The 15,477-nt window shown below is 40.4% G+C and overlaps 1 protein-coding gene across 1 annotated transcript; it reads left to right on the top strand.

The window, feature by feature from the left end:
- Positions 5,129-6,160, top strand: LOC107607543. Its single transcript, XM_016309487.1, has one exon. The coding sequence runs from the start codon at positions 5,129-5,131 to the stop codon at positions 6,158-6,160; it is 1,032 nt and encodes a 343-aa protein (XP_016164973.1).

The following is a 15,477-nucleotide window of genomic DNA, read 5'->3' as shown; positions in this document are numbered from 1 at the left end:
ATACGCATCAGTTAGGTCAACCTCTAAATTCAGAATATGCCATCTGTCCGAGCCATCTTCTTTCTCCTTTTTCTATTGTAACTTGTTTTTGAGCTCAGTAATGAGTGTCGTCGAGTTGCTGCTGATATTTTTTTGCCACTCCACAAGCATATGATGACACTTTTTCAGCTTACAAAACATTTTGTACATAGGAGAGCAAGTGAATTGAGTTTGCCATACCTCTTTGACAACGTTTGAGACCTCCTCACTATCACACCACCTTTCTTGGGATCAAAACCTTTTCTTGGATCTCCTTTCATAACTGTTCGATTGCAATAGAAGAGGACAATGGTCGGAATCGGTGTCCTCCAAGTACATAAGCATTACTTTTGGATACGCTAGTCTCCATTGTGTTGAAGCCAAGCATCTGTCCAGCCTTTCTCTAACAAAATTATCTTCATATTTCTTATTGCTCCACATGAATTTGCTTTCAACATACCCCAAATTCACCAAATTACCTTCACTATTAAAATTATTAAAGGCCTCAATAGTACTTCTAGACTTCATATGCCCCCTTCTTCTCGTGGTACTCTGAGATGGCATTAAAGTCATCTATCACCGTAGAATATTGACCTAATCTGCGAATGATCTCCAAGATCTTACCAAATTGCTCATTCCTCCGATTCTCCTCACTGTGAAGATGAACTCCCACCACCTCCCATCGCTTTTGAGGTGTGCGATCAAATAATAAAAAATGAATCAAGAACTCCTAACTATGTCAAATCGTGATGTTAGCCTCCTCCTTCCACGCTAGCACCAAACTTCCTGCCAAACCCCTTGGATCCATGCAAAAAAGTGCACGAAACCCAACTTCTTACAAATATCTGACACCGTCAAGATATTGTTTTTGTCTCGCACATTAACAATACCTCGGGAAAATAGAATTTACAAATCCCTTGTATGCTGTGAACTATCATGTGTTTCATCAAACGCCGACAGTTGCACATCACCATCTTCATGGCTCTTCGGGTTCCCTTTCATGGGTGGCACCCTCCCCTTCATCAGCAGCAATAATGTCATCTTGGCTTATTTTCTAAGTTTGCAATCTTCTTTTCTTCTTTGGTATTTCTCTTTTTTCCAATAACAGTAATTATCTTTGATATAGCAAGATTTTTCAGATTTGGCTTCCGTTTACTCTACTGTCTTTCATGATTACTACATGAATTAAACACTAAACCTTCTATAATCTCCATGCCACCTCAATTCTGCATACTTGTGACTGTCTTATTTGCTGTAGATTCTGTTTTGCTTTCTGTATCCTCCGATTTCGGCAATAACCTTCCTGTTTTTTCTTCTTCCTTTTTTCCTTCTACACTTCGTGCTGCATACCCCCCCACTTCGTTCCTCCATAGTAAGTGTTGAGTTTAAAGAACTAAAATATTGTTAAGATGATGACTAAATATTATTGGGTTATTATCAAATTATTTGTGTGATTTATTTTATTTAGTGTACAGGAAATTAACTTAATTGAAATAGGCCCAGGAAGAAACAAAACAAGCCCAAACAGGCATCTGGCACACACACACACACAGTGGTCTATATCCAAATCCAACTTTTCAACTTAGTTGTTAACTAGGAATTTTAATTTCATTTCAATTGAACCAAACCACACCATCGAAACTATATCCTCTCTTCTCTCTCTTCTTTCTCTTCCTATACCCACGTGATATCTTAGAAGAAACAAAAGAAAATGGGAAACTCTGAGCTAGGGCAAAATGAAGAACAAAAAGTAATATTTCTAATTTCAAGCAAAACAAGCGAAGGTCAAAGAGGCTAGGGCAAAAGGCAAGATCACATCCAAGGGAAAATTACAAAAAGGAGTTTCCACATTTTTGCTTCATTGAAGCTCGGTGAAGAAATCTTTTCCTTGTATGCCTAGAAGTGGAAAGTTGAAAATGCTGAAGATGATAAAGCTTTGCTGTGAATCAACGCTAAAAAATCAAAAGGCACGGATGAAAAAAAGGTTGACAGAGAAGATTGAAGGTATGGTTGCATGTTTGATTCAGTCATTGCTTCTACCATCTCTCTCCTTTGTCATGCCATTGCTACTACTGATTTTGGGAGAAGAAGTCAAACAAGGTGCTGAAGCAAGTTTCAAGCCTAAGAAGCTTCATTCCTCTATTAACGGGATGAATGACCAAGGATTAGGGCAAGGAGTGAGAGTACAATATTTGGGTTTTCATAGCTCACTAAGGTGTTTATTCTTCTCCTTCATGGTTTTTATTGAGTATCTCATTTTCTCAGTCTAGTCTTTTTGTGTTTCAATGATAAAAATACAAAATGGTGAGGTTTATAAGAAAAATCTATTGAGTGGAAAAAAGATAGAGTTAGACTTGGAGAAAAAGCCAAAGTTATATAAAAAATTCTTTGTTAGATTTTTTTGTTTTGTCGTCATGATCTTGAGGGGATTCCCTTGCAAGTTGGGTTAGTACTTTGCTGTTGAAAAGTTAGAGTGAGTTCCTAGTCAAGTCTGGCTTGGGTTAGAAACTGGACTTGTTCCAGATAGAATTGGATAGAATCCTAGGGAGATTGGTGATTGTAATCTGGTTGAAAGATAGTGAAATTCTATTATTGTTATGATGGAGACTGGATGTAGGCTACATTGCACTGAGTAACTGAACCAAGATACATATGTGTGTTATTATCCTTTCTCTTCTCTATTTCTAGTTCTGCATATAGGAGACAAAACTGAAGTATCTCCTGATTCTACTATTCAGCAACACTTCTCTATAACCCACCTTTCACGTAACTTTGTTTTGGCTCCTACCGCATCAAGATACAAAACGATAGTCTCTCCTGTTTTCTACTTAAAGTATTTCAACAGAACTGAAGGTTGAAAACAAAATTAAAAGGAGTCCAAGATTCAACTCCTCTTCTCTTAGCCACTGATAACCATCAGTAAGACTAGCCAGTTCCGTGAGGAGATTGACTTGAGTGGGCTGCTTATCTCTTCTTGCTCTCCAATCTTTTGAATTTCCAGCATTAGTGTTGACACTTTCTCTGAAAATTTGTTCTCTTTTAACCACCTATTCTGATACCAGTCTGCACATTCTTTGTCTTCCATGTCTCCTTTCAATGCATCATCTAAATGTTTGCTGCAGTTTTGAATCTCGTGTCCTAGGAAACCGCAGTAGCTGCAGAAAATCCCTATCTGTTCATAGTGGAGTGAGATTTTCATGGTTCTCTTATTCGACCCTTCCATTTTGATGAGTTTTCGGAGTGGCTTAGTGACATCAAGTTTAATCAACACCGAAACGATCCTACTTTTCTTGCCTCTCACTTGAAAAAGGTCAACGTCTAAAACTTCTCACATTGCTTTTCCTATTTTTCCTCCTAACTCTTTTATTTTAAAATCTTCAGGTAGTTCCCACAACTGGATTCACACTGGTGTTTGAGAGAATTCAACATAACTAATTGACTATTCCCCCTTTCACCTCTTTAGGTTTAGAATATAATTCTTAAAAAGCCATGGCTCCCTTCTTTAAATACGAATAAGATCTTTTTCATCAGAGAAGAAGAATTGAAAGAGGTTTTCTTCATGATCCACCACCCTAAACCCCTTCGATGGCCTCCAAATCGCATGCATTGCTGCTACAATTGTACCTCCTGAGAATAAACGATCAGCCAACAATCTACCTATTAAATTCCTTGAGAATATCTCTGTCCCTACCTATGTATCCTCTTTGCCAAAAGTTACTACTTATTTCTCATCCTCCTAACGCCTCCTGTCTTTGTTTCGATTGTTAACAGCTATCATTGCTATTAGAGCCTCAATAGAGCTATCAGAATTTTGGTTTATGAGTATATTTTTTGAAAATATGATTTCTCCCACTAAAATTCTAGCATATTACTATAAAATTCTAACAGAGCATTGCCAAAATGATAAGTTGAAGGATACCATATTATCCAATCGTATATTAATGCAAGTGTGAAGTTGTTATTATAAATAGATATAATAAAAATGTAATGAGTCATTGAATATATATATATATCCAATGATGTTTTTGTTGGCTACTGCTCATACTCTGATCCAATAGATAATAGCCAGGCCCAATAATAATAAAAGACCCACCAATAAAGGTGGACCTCATGAGAATCCTAATCTCTTTAAAGAGGTAGGACACCGATCTCAATGGATAAAGGCCTTGCCTGTTCCAAACAGGTAAACTACCCCCTAAAATCTCTACCTCATCTAAAAGGTGAATCTCAACAAACTCCTAAGAAAAAAAGAACACTTATCTATTAGAAAAGATAAGATCTCTCCAACAAAGGTGGTTAAACAACTCTACTATAAATACACTGGCACCCCCAGGTATAACTCACGTTTTAATCTACTAAAAACCTACCTAAAGCCCTTGTTAACTTAAGCATCGAAGTCTCTTGCAGGTACCACCCCCCATCTCCTCATGAGGAACTCGGAGAGGCGGCACCTCGGCACTAAACAAGTCGAACGCTGCCACATAGAGGGATCTGGACCTCACGTTCAGGCCCAAATCAACGTTTAAGATAACCCTGAGAACATTGGCGCCGTTGCTGGGAACCTGGAATTCATCCTACAACCATGGCGGAACCACAACGGGAAGATGGCCACACCACCTCTAAATCTGAGGAAGAAGTCCAGCCAGAAGAACATGCTATTGTGCTACCTCCTCCACCATGACCTACTGAAGGACCCCACGGGAAAGGGCCCTTTGAAAACCCTCATCCAACGAGGATCCATTCTAAAGTACACTATCTTGAAGATGAGGACAACCACCAAGTGACTGAGATACTAGACATGGTCCATAGATAGCAAGATCACTTGAGACAACTCGAACACGAGGCTGAGTGACAACGAGAGGCAGAACGAGAACTACAAAGAGAAGTGAGACGATGCAAGGAATTAGAAGAAAAGCTCCAGAAGTTAGAAGCTGATCTTCGAAGTTGGGCCACAAGGTCTGACAGGGAAGAAAGCCCTCTTGGAGGAGACGATCTGTTCACAGAAGAGATCATGAAGGCAAAAGTTCCCAGAAATTTCATATTGCCCGACATGGATCTCTACGACGGGACGTCCGACCTAAGACACTAGCTAAGTAACTTTAAAAGTCGAATGTATCTGGTAGATGCCTCCGACGCCACACACTGCAAAGCCTTCCCTACCATTCTGACTAAAGCTGCGATGAAATGGTATGACGGCCTACCTCTAAGGTCGGTCGCCAACTTCAACGACCTAGCCAGGAAATTTCTGACCAGATTCTTTATTCAAAAGGATAAAACAAAGCATGCCTTGAGCTTGCTAGGAGTAAAACAAATGGTTGGGGAAACCCTTCGAGATTACATTGAAAGGTTCAACAAAGCTTGTTTGAAAATCCAGAGTCTGCCAACTGAAGTCATAATTATGGGCTTAGTTAATGGCCTCAGAGAAGGACCATTCTCCCATTCAATATCCAAAAGATACCCGACCTCTCTGAATGAGGTTCAGGAAAGGGCAGAGAAGTATATTAACATGGAAAAAAATTCCCGACTAAGAGAGTCTCCTTTAAGGTCATTCCTACCCTTTTCATCTCGGGACAAAGAAAGGGAGCCCAAGAAAAAAGAGGACCCAAACATACAGAAACCTCGAAAATACAACAATTACACTTTTCCCAGGGTCTCCTTAGTGGATGTGTACAGAGAGATATGTCACACGGAGAAGCTTCCACCCCCTCATCCGATTAAGCACAAGAAAGCCGGAAGTCGGACAGAGTATTGCGAGTATCACAAGCTCTATAGACACTCCACCAATGAATGTTACGACCTGAAGAACATCATAGAAAAGTTGGCCGGAGAAGGCCGACTTGATAGATACCTGGCAGACAGATCGGATGACCCGAGAAAGAGAAGAAGGGATGAAGAAGGAGGACAACCAGAACGACCTCCTCACACCCCGGAGCGACACATCCATATGATTAATGGAGGGTTCGTAGGAGGAAAAATGTCAAAATCCTCACAGAAAAGGCGCCTTAAAGAAGTGTACCAGGTTGGCGAAAGCAGTCAACTGACCGACCTGCCCACCATCTCTTTCATAAAGAAAGACGCGCAAGGTTTACTGTCCGGGCACGACGATCCAATAGTGATAAAAAGACCTAAAGACATACCCTGACAGCTTGTTCGGACTGTGAGACACCCCAATCCGACCTCTTGGTTATATCTCGTTATACACCACCTTCGGAAAGGGGGCCAGGTCGAGGACCTTAAGCATCGATTATATTGTAGTCGATGTAAGCTCGACATACAACGCCCTAATAGGTCCGACAACCTTAAGCAGACTGGCAGCTGTTGTCTCTACTCCTCACCTTTGCATGAAATTCTCTACGACCGAGGGGATTGCCATTATCAAAAGAGACCAAAAGCTCGCAAGGAAGTGGTATAACGAGAGCCTCAGTTTGAAAGGCAACTCAGGGGGAAAGGAAGTCAACACTATTGAGCTAGGGGAACCAGAGTTTGTGAAGAATTACGTCCTTAACCTGAAGGTGAAATTGAGGAGGTGCAAATCGGAGACAACCTTGACAAGACAACAAGCGTAGGGGCAAACTTAAAAGAGAGACTGAAAAAATAACTCATTGACTTGCTACGAAGAAATTTTGACCTCTTTAACTGGAAAGCTTCTGACATGTCTGATATAGATCCCGACTTGAAAGAACACAAGTCATAGAGGAGCAAGTGCAGACCTATTCAACAGAAACGCAGAAAGCTCAGCCTAGAAAGAACATAAGTCATAGAGGAGCAAGTGCAGGCCCTGCTAGAAGCAGGATTTATAAGAGAAGTAAAATATCTACTTTTGCTAGCTAACATTGTATTGGTGAAAAAGCAAAACGGAAAGTGGAGAATGTGTATCGATTACACCAACCTCAACAAAGTCTGCTCTAAAGATCCCTACCCGCTCCCCAGTATTGACACCCTGGTCGATGCGGCATCATGCTACAGATATATCTTTCCTTCATGGATGCCTACTCGGGATACAATCAGATCCCGATGTACAAGCCAGACCAGGAAAGGACCTCGTTCATAACTCCAAAAGCGAATTATTGTTTACGTAGTAATACCTTTTGGGTTAAAGAATGCAAGAGCTACCTACCAACGATTGGTGAATAAAGTGTTTTTCACCTACATAGGGAAACTAATGGAGGTCTATGTGGATGACAAGCTTGTCAAGGCTCAAGAGGATGAGACACTATTGTCTGACCTCTCTGATGTATTTTCACTATAAGGAAGCATGAAATGAGGCTAAATCCCTCAAAATGCACCTTCACAATAGAAGTTGGGAAGTTCTTGAGGTTTATGCTAACCTAAAGGGGCATAGTAGCAAGCCTAGATAAATGTCAAGCTATACTTAACATTAAGAGTCCGACTTGCATCAAAGAAGTACAATAGCTAAACGGAAGGTTGGCAGCTCTATCCAGGTTCTTAGCTAGATCAGCCCTAAAGTCACTTCCCTTCTATTCAATCCTAAGAGAAGAGAAGCACTTTGAGTGGACCCCGGAGTACGAACAAGCTTTCCAAGACTTTAAGAAATTCTTGGGATAACCACCCATACTTACCCGACCTGTTAAACGAGAAGAACTCGTGCTGCATCTATTAGTTGGAAGTCGGGCAATTGCCTTGGCCCTGGTTCGAGAGGATGAAAAAGGACAGCAACCTATTTACTTCATCAACAAAGCCTGACAAGGGGAAGAGTTGAACTACCAGAAGATAGAAAAATTTGCTTACGCCCTTATCCTCACATTTTGAAGGCTCCGACCTTACTTCCCGACTCATACCATTAAAGTCCAAACTAATCAACCAATGAAACATATTTTACAAAAAAAGGGACTTGGTCGGAAGGATTCTACAATGGGTGGTAGAATAATTCGAGTTCGACCTCATGTACGAAACTCGGACAACCATTAAGTCACAGTACTTGTCCGAATTCATTGCTGAATATACCGACAGTCCGGAGAACCCATCATGTGGAGTTTATATGTAGACGGGTCATCAAACAAGGCTGGAAGTGGAACAGACATCATGCTAGAAAGTGATCAAGGAGCTCAAATAGAGCTATCTTGAGGTTCGAGTTTCCTGCCTCCAATAACCAACCAGAATATGAAGCCTTACTTGCTGGCTTGAAACTGTCTAAGGAGGTTGGAGCAAAAAAAGTAATAGTTTTCAGTGATTCGCAAGTAATCACTTCACAGATCAATGGAACCTATCAAGCTAAAGACCACAATATGAAGAAGTACTTGGATAAAACCCAGGAACAGCTCACACACTTTACAGAAAGTGAGGTCCGACATATAACTCGGGAATACAATGCCTGGGCTAATGTTCTTTCAAAACTAGCCAGCACCAAGTCAAGGGGCAATAATAGAAGTCTCATTCAAGAGACTCTGCAATCACCATCAGTTTCAAAGGAGGAGGAAGTACTGACTATATCCAATCAATACTTAGGGTGGATGGCTCCCATAGTCAACAACCTCAAATTTGACGTACTCCCTAAAGAGGAAAAGGAGGTCAAAAAGCTTGTAAAAGAGGCACATAATTACACATTGATTCATAATGTCTTATACAAAAGAGGGATCTCAACACCCCTCTTGAAGTGCGTCCCGACCTCCAATACAAAGGAAGTTTTATAGGATGTCCACAGCGGCATATGTGGAAACCACTTAGGAGCTCGGACACTAACCAAAAAAGTAATCCGAGCCGGCTTTTTTTGGCTGAACTTACCAAAAGAAGCAGCCGAGTTTGTCAAAATATTCCCACCTTGCCAGAAACATGCTAATTTCCATGTAGCGCCTCCTGAAGAACTCATCAGTGTCACCTCACCATGGCCATTCGCAAAATGGGGACTTGATCTACTCGGACCATTCCCACAGGCACCAGGCCAAGTCAAATACCTCACAGTGGGGATTGACTACTTTACCAAATGGATTGAGGCAGAGTCCTTGGCAACTATCACTGCTCAAAGAAGTCGTAAATTCTTATACAGGAACATTGTCACAAGGTTTGGAGTCCTCCACTCCATCACTATGGACAATGGAATCCAATTTACTGACTCAACTTTCAGGAACCTGGTGGCCGACCTAAAGATCAAGCACCAGTTCACTTCGGTAGAGCACCCTCAGGCCAATGGACAAGTTGAAGCAGCAAATAAAGTCATACTGGCAGGGCTGAAACACCGATTATAAGACGCAAAAGGAGCTTGAGCTGACGAGCTTCCTCAAGTATTGTGGGCATATCGGACTATCCCACATTCTACAACAGGAGAATCACCCTTCTGACTTGCTTATAGAATGGAAGCAATAATTTTCATAGAAATAGATGAAGAATCACCTAGGGTCTTATTTTACAATGAAGGAGTCAATCCCCAGCGCAAAGGGAAGAACTCGACCTCCTTCCAGAAGTCTGAGATAGAGCTCGGATCAGAGAGGAAGCCTGGAAGCATATGATGGCTCTAAGATACAACCAAAAGGTGATCAGGAGAAGCTTTGCCGCCAATGACCTCATCCTAATCCGAAACGACATCGGGACACAGAAGTCGGGCGCAGAAAAGTTGGCCGCAAACTGGAAAGGACCTTACAAGATAACTGAGCTCCTAGGCAAAGGTTATTACAAAGTGTCCGACCTCCAAGGGCGGGAGCTCCCGAGGTTTTAACACGCTGGTAACCTAAAAATGTATTATAGCTAAAAGCTTTGAACCTAGGTGCATTCTTTTTCCCCAATAATAAAGGTTTTTTAATGTGGCACCAGGAGTAGGGCTAGGGGCACCTAAGCCTTTAGTAACTATCTTTGTAAAGGAATTTCAAATGTTAATAAAATTCCTGGTCTATTTTTTAAAAAAGTTTCCAATTTCAAACGCATTAATTTAAGCTCGACAAACTGCAAAAATAATTGCCCGACCTAAAATGGTCGGCAAGATGAAGCGACGAGGTACAAGTTAATGTAAGAAGTTATACAAACAACTCTTACAAAGCGATCTCAAACATGTCGGATAAAAAACGGAGTTTTAAAAGTAACTTGAGCCGAGGCCGATTACACAAAGTCGGACCTAAGCAAGGAAATTAATGAAATTTAAAGGTCATCATAAATTACGCCTTACCACGAGTATTCGACAAAAAGATACTACAATAAAGTTTTGAACATTACTTAGTAAAAGTTGTAAAAAATAACTAAACAAGGTAAGTGTTCAAAATACTGCTAACTATTGCAAAAAATTAAAGTGTCATAAAAAGCCCACAGGTCGGGCTACCATAAAACTAAAGAAACATAAAAATTCAAGACTTCTCTTTCTTCTCACCCATTAAAGGATCAAGAGTTTTGCCAGTCTCCGCATCTTGACCATCGGCTGGAGAGGTTAGAGGGAGCACAGAAATGGGAACAGTTGAGACCACCTTGGGAGCTGGAGAGGAAGTCTCCACAGTAACAACTTCGGGTTGGGCTTCTACCGTGGAGGTCTGACCAACTTGGGGCTTCGAGGTCTTCAGGTCAAAGGGAAGGTGTACGTCATCATCTAGAGCCCAGACAATCTTATCATCCACAACAATGTTATTCGTGCTGAAGAGAGACAAGTCGAGGTTGGGAGCCAGGACTTTAACCTAAGCTTCGAGATTTTTGAACATCTTGTCCAAGCCTAAAGCGACCGACTCCTCAAGCTCGACATACCTTTCCTTTTGCTTTTCCAATTCCTCTTCAAGAGCCGATCTCTCTCCAAAGACCCGAGTATAGCTCTCTTGATACTTCTTGGCCTTCTCTTCGGCCAGAGCAGCAGCTGCCTCTGACTTGTTCGCCCTTTCCCGAGCTTTCTGGAGGTCGGCCTTTAAGGTGTTCCTCTCCTTCTCTAGTTCCACCTTAATCTTTCTCAATCTCTCTACATCGGCTCGGGCAGCCACCAAGGCCCCAATAGTAGCCTGGATGGGAGAACTCTTCAACTCCCTAGACAGCTGAGAATAAACCCCCAAAATGCGAAGTCCTCCACGTGCTAAAGTATGGAGGTATTTTTGAACCGCCATGTCATCCATGATCACACAATGATGAGGGAGAAGGTTCTTTTCCCCCCAGGCCAAAGCATCAAAATTTTTTGTGTATATGTTCTCTTCTTCATCGTTTTTTTAGGGAGGCTCAGTGGAAAAAGGAGAGGAGGGAGTGGACTTTGAGGAGATAAGGCGGGACAGGGGGTAGGAATAACAACTTTCAAATCTGAATGATCCGATTCCAACCTCTTCCTGGGAGAAGATTGGATAGGCTTCACGACCTTCTGCTGTGAGGAACCTGCTCCGACCTCCTTCTACTGCTGGAGGTTCCGAGCCACAACTGTTTTCTTGGTATTGTGGAAAAACTTCATAGTGGACTTAAGAGCCAAACTTTCTGCAAAATAAAGCAGGATACCATCAGAAAAAAAAACAAACTACAAACAAATGAGATTTAACAAGAAAAGGAGAGGGAGCTACCAAGCTCGGACTTCGGAAGGCCGGGATCTCCTAAAATTCTTTTCGTATCCAAATGGGGAGGTTGACCCCAGGTATCCAACAGAAAATCTATGACACCCCTCTCTAAGTCGTCTAACTCAGACACATCTACCTTAAGAGTTATAAGGGTATCTTGCCAGTACAGAGGAAAATAGGGCTCTTGGTTTTCAGAAAGAAAGAAAGGTCGGGTATTGTTAGCAGCCCAGACCTTAAAAAATTGGTTCTTAAATCATGAAAAGATTCATAAAAAATGAAAAATACCTTCCAACCTTGCATAACTCGGAGGGATACCCATCCCGACTTATTTGAAGAACTATAAGGCTTCGTTGCAACAAAAAGGTAAAAGAAAACGTTTAGGGAAGGGTCGACACTTAACTCCCGACATAGGAGCTCGTACATCTTCACAAAAGCCCATGAGTTCGGATGTAATTGGGTAAGGGCAAGGTTATAAGATCTAAGAACTTCCATTTCAAAAGGAGTAAAAGGAAGACGGATGCCTAACCTAGTAAAAAAGCAGTCATAGGCGTAGAAGAAAGGCCCTTCTGAATCCACTAAAGGGGAGAAACACACTCTCTCTTCTGGGTCAGGTGGCTTTAACACATAGTTTCTTTCCTTTTTCCTATTTTCGCAAACACTATGGTGCCTACAGAATGCCTCACAATACTCACCATCAGTAACAGAGACACAGCAAAGAACAATACTACCTACCCAAGCACAAAGATTAGGGAGAACTTTAGTCGACATATTTTTAATAACACGGCGAGACATTAAGGCTATACCTACAAATGTAGAAAGTAAATAAAGACTGTTACCAAATAAATCGGACACCGTTCCAAAGAGATCGGGAAAAACAACTAAATCAAAGGAAAGCTATTCTTTTCAAATTCTTCCAACAGAGCAACCAAATGGCACCTCTTAGACACAATGTTATGTCAAAAGTGGCACCATTAGGGGCAATACAGTACATAAACACAAGATAATAGCTATGACAAGCGAAGATTCTTTCATGAAAGAAGAGAGTTTTTTCAAATCTTTGGGTAAACAAACATTTTTCTCAAAACACTTCATGTCAAAAGCAAACTTTCTTTGGCAGAAAGGGAAAAGAAGGCAATGGGAGCAGAGGTAAAAACTCAAACAAAACAAAACAAACAGGAATGAAAGTACAGAAAAAGGGGAACTAGACCAACCTCAACAAAGACTGTGGAAAAGAGGGAGAACGCGCCTAAAATAGCGCAAACACAGACGATCCTCAAGTCAAAAGCAGCAAAATCTTCAAAGATCAAGAAAAGAACTCTTGATGAAGCAGAAGTGATCGAAATGGCATAAGGAAGTTCTTTGTGAAAAGAAAGGGAGCAGTTTTCTCAGAAACAAAGAAAAAAGGGAGAAGAAGAATGATACACCACTATTTTATGATATATTTTGGACTGAATTGAGTGGGTTTTGTCAACTATTCTCACACTTATTCATGTAAATTGCATGCTTCTAAGTTTCCTTCCTAATTTTGTGCTATGATTCTAAACATGCTTCCTATGCCTTAAAATTGTTAATTTTTAATTCTCCTTTATTACCATTAGATGTCGTGATGTGTTTGTTAAGTGTTTCCAAGTTTACAGGGCATGGATGACTTAAAGGATGAAGATGAAGCATGTTAAATTGGAAGAAACACAAGAAATTAAAGAGTTGAGAAGCGAGGAGCGACGCGCACGCATGGCTGACGCGTGCGCGTGACCAGGAGCGTCTTTCAGTGATGCGTACGCGTGACTGATGCGTACGCATGACCAGTGCAGAGTTCAGACGATGCGTATGCGTGGCCGACGCGTACGCGTGACAGAGCGTCACGTGCTGCACTTAACAGAACTCACTGGGGGCGATTTATGGGCTGATTTGGACTCAGTTTCAAGCTTCAAAACACAGACTAGAGGCAGGGTTGGAGCTGAGACTGAACACACTTCACTTTTCATTCTAGTTTTTGATTAGTTTTGAATTCTAGTGAGAGAAACTCCTACTTTTCTCTAGGATTTTAGCATTCTTAGTTTTGCTTTTGGATTGGATCTGTAGAGAGCTGTTGTTACCTTCATTCCTCATCATTCAACTTCTAGTTTCTTCTTCAATTCCATTAACACTTTTTTCCATTTGGTTATTGAATTCATATTTGGACCTTGTTACTCTTCAATTTTATTAATGCATTGAATTATTTTATGTTTATTTTTATTACTCGTTTGATCTTTGTTAATTGTTGTTAGTGCCAATTTCAATTTAATTAATTTCTCGTAATTATCATGTCTTCTATTTACACCTATTATGTGTTTATGAAAATGGCATTCATGTTAATGGAGTAAATCTCCCAACTTGGTTGGGGGTTGAGTAATTGGAACCTCTTGAGTTGTTGTACCCATGTATTAATCTGTAATTAGAAATTGCTGGCTAGCTCAATTCTCACCAACTCTAGTCCTTCCCCATGAAGTGACTAGGACTTGTGAGTTAGAGTTAGTGACGCTCACTTGACTTTCTTTCAATTGTTAGAGGATAACTAAGTGGGAGCAATGAACCTTTATTATTACACTTGGGAAAGACAACAAGGATAGAAACTCCAATTCTCTCCCCTAACCAAGGCCTTTTATTCTGATTACTTATCATCTCTTACTAGTTATTCATTGCTTTAATTCCTAGCTATTTATTTTTCCGTTTCTGATTTCAAAAATATTCAGAAAAATCCTAACCAATAATTTGCATCTTGTGTCAATTCTTAGGGAAACAACCCGGGATTCTACTCCCGGTTATTTATTATTAATTGTGACACAAATTCTAAATTGATAGTGAGAATTTCGTCCGTTAAGACTGTGCTTACAACACTATTTTAGAAAATACTTTTCAGAAATTCTTAACTGGCATTTTTCCACCCATCAAAGAACCGAAAAGACCTTTATAAAGGACAAAAGCAAACGGATCTTGTATTAAATATGCGCAGATTTCGAGGCAAAACGGCCGCGCAATGTTCGTCTATCATTAAAGAACTAATGTTCAAAATTTTGAACACGTCAGGTAACCCGAAGTGTTTGAACCCGATATCCACGACAGAAGCCACATAATGCTTGATCCCGACTTTTAGAAAGAACGGACTCAAGCAGTGGTACTGTTCATACTCTGACCCAATAGATAATATCAATGCCCAATAACAATAAAAGACCCACCAATAAAGGTGGACCTCATGAGAAGCACGACCTCTTTAAAGAGACCAGACACCGATCCCAAGGGGCAAAGGCCCTGTTTGCTCTAAATAGGTAAACTGCCCCCTAAAATCTCTATCTCATCTAGAAGGTGAATCTCAACAAACTCCTAAGATAAAAGGAACACTTATCTATTAGAAAAGATAAGATCTCTCCAACAAAAGTGGTTAAGCAACTCTACTATAAATACACTGGCACCCTCCAAGTATAATTCTCGTTCTAATCTAGTAAAAACCTGCCTAAAATTCTTACTAACTTAAGCATCGGAGTCTCTTCTAGGTATTAACCCCCATCTCCTCATGAAAAATTCGGACAGGCAGCACTTCGGTACTAAACAAGTCAGACGCTGCCATATAGAGGGTTCTAGACCTCACGTTCAGACCCAAATCAACGTTTCAGATAAACCCGGGACAGTCACCACTCTCCAATTTTATGGTAGTTTGCTAGACTCAATTATAGATTAAACTAGTAGTATTAGTAAATGCGATAATTTAATAGGTTATGCTAACCAAATTAGTATAAAAGTTTCTGAAATTTTAATTCTTTGCTTTATCACTAAATTGAAAATCTATGTTAATAAAAAAAGTTTTTGAAAAAAATTGTTATTTCTTTTAGATGTTTGGCTAAATGCAAAAAAATTTAATTTTAAAATGAAAGAGCAATTACAATTAAAATTTTAAATTTAAATTCAAACAGAAATCAATCCACATAACTATATTATTCCAAATTCAGCAACAACACCAGTAGAATTA

The sequence above is a fragment of the Arachis ipaensis genome, chromosome B07 (assembly GCF_000816755.2).
Source record: "Arachis ipaensis cultivar K30076 chromosome B07, Araip1.1, whole genome shotgun sequence".
In the NCBI taxonomy this organism is placed as follows: Eukaryota; Viridiplantae; Streptophyta; class Magnoliopsida; order Fabales; family Fabaceae; genus Arachis; species Arachis ipaensis.
This window is presented reverse-complemented; position numbering and strand designations above follow the sequence as displayed.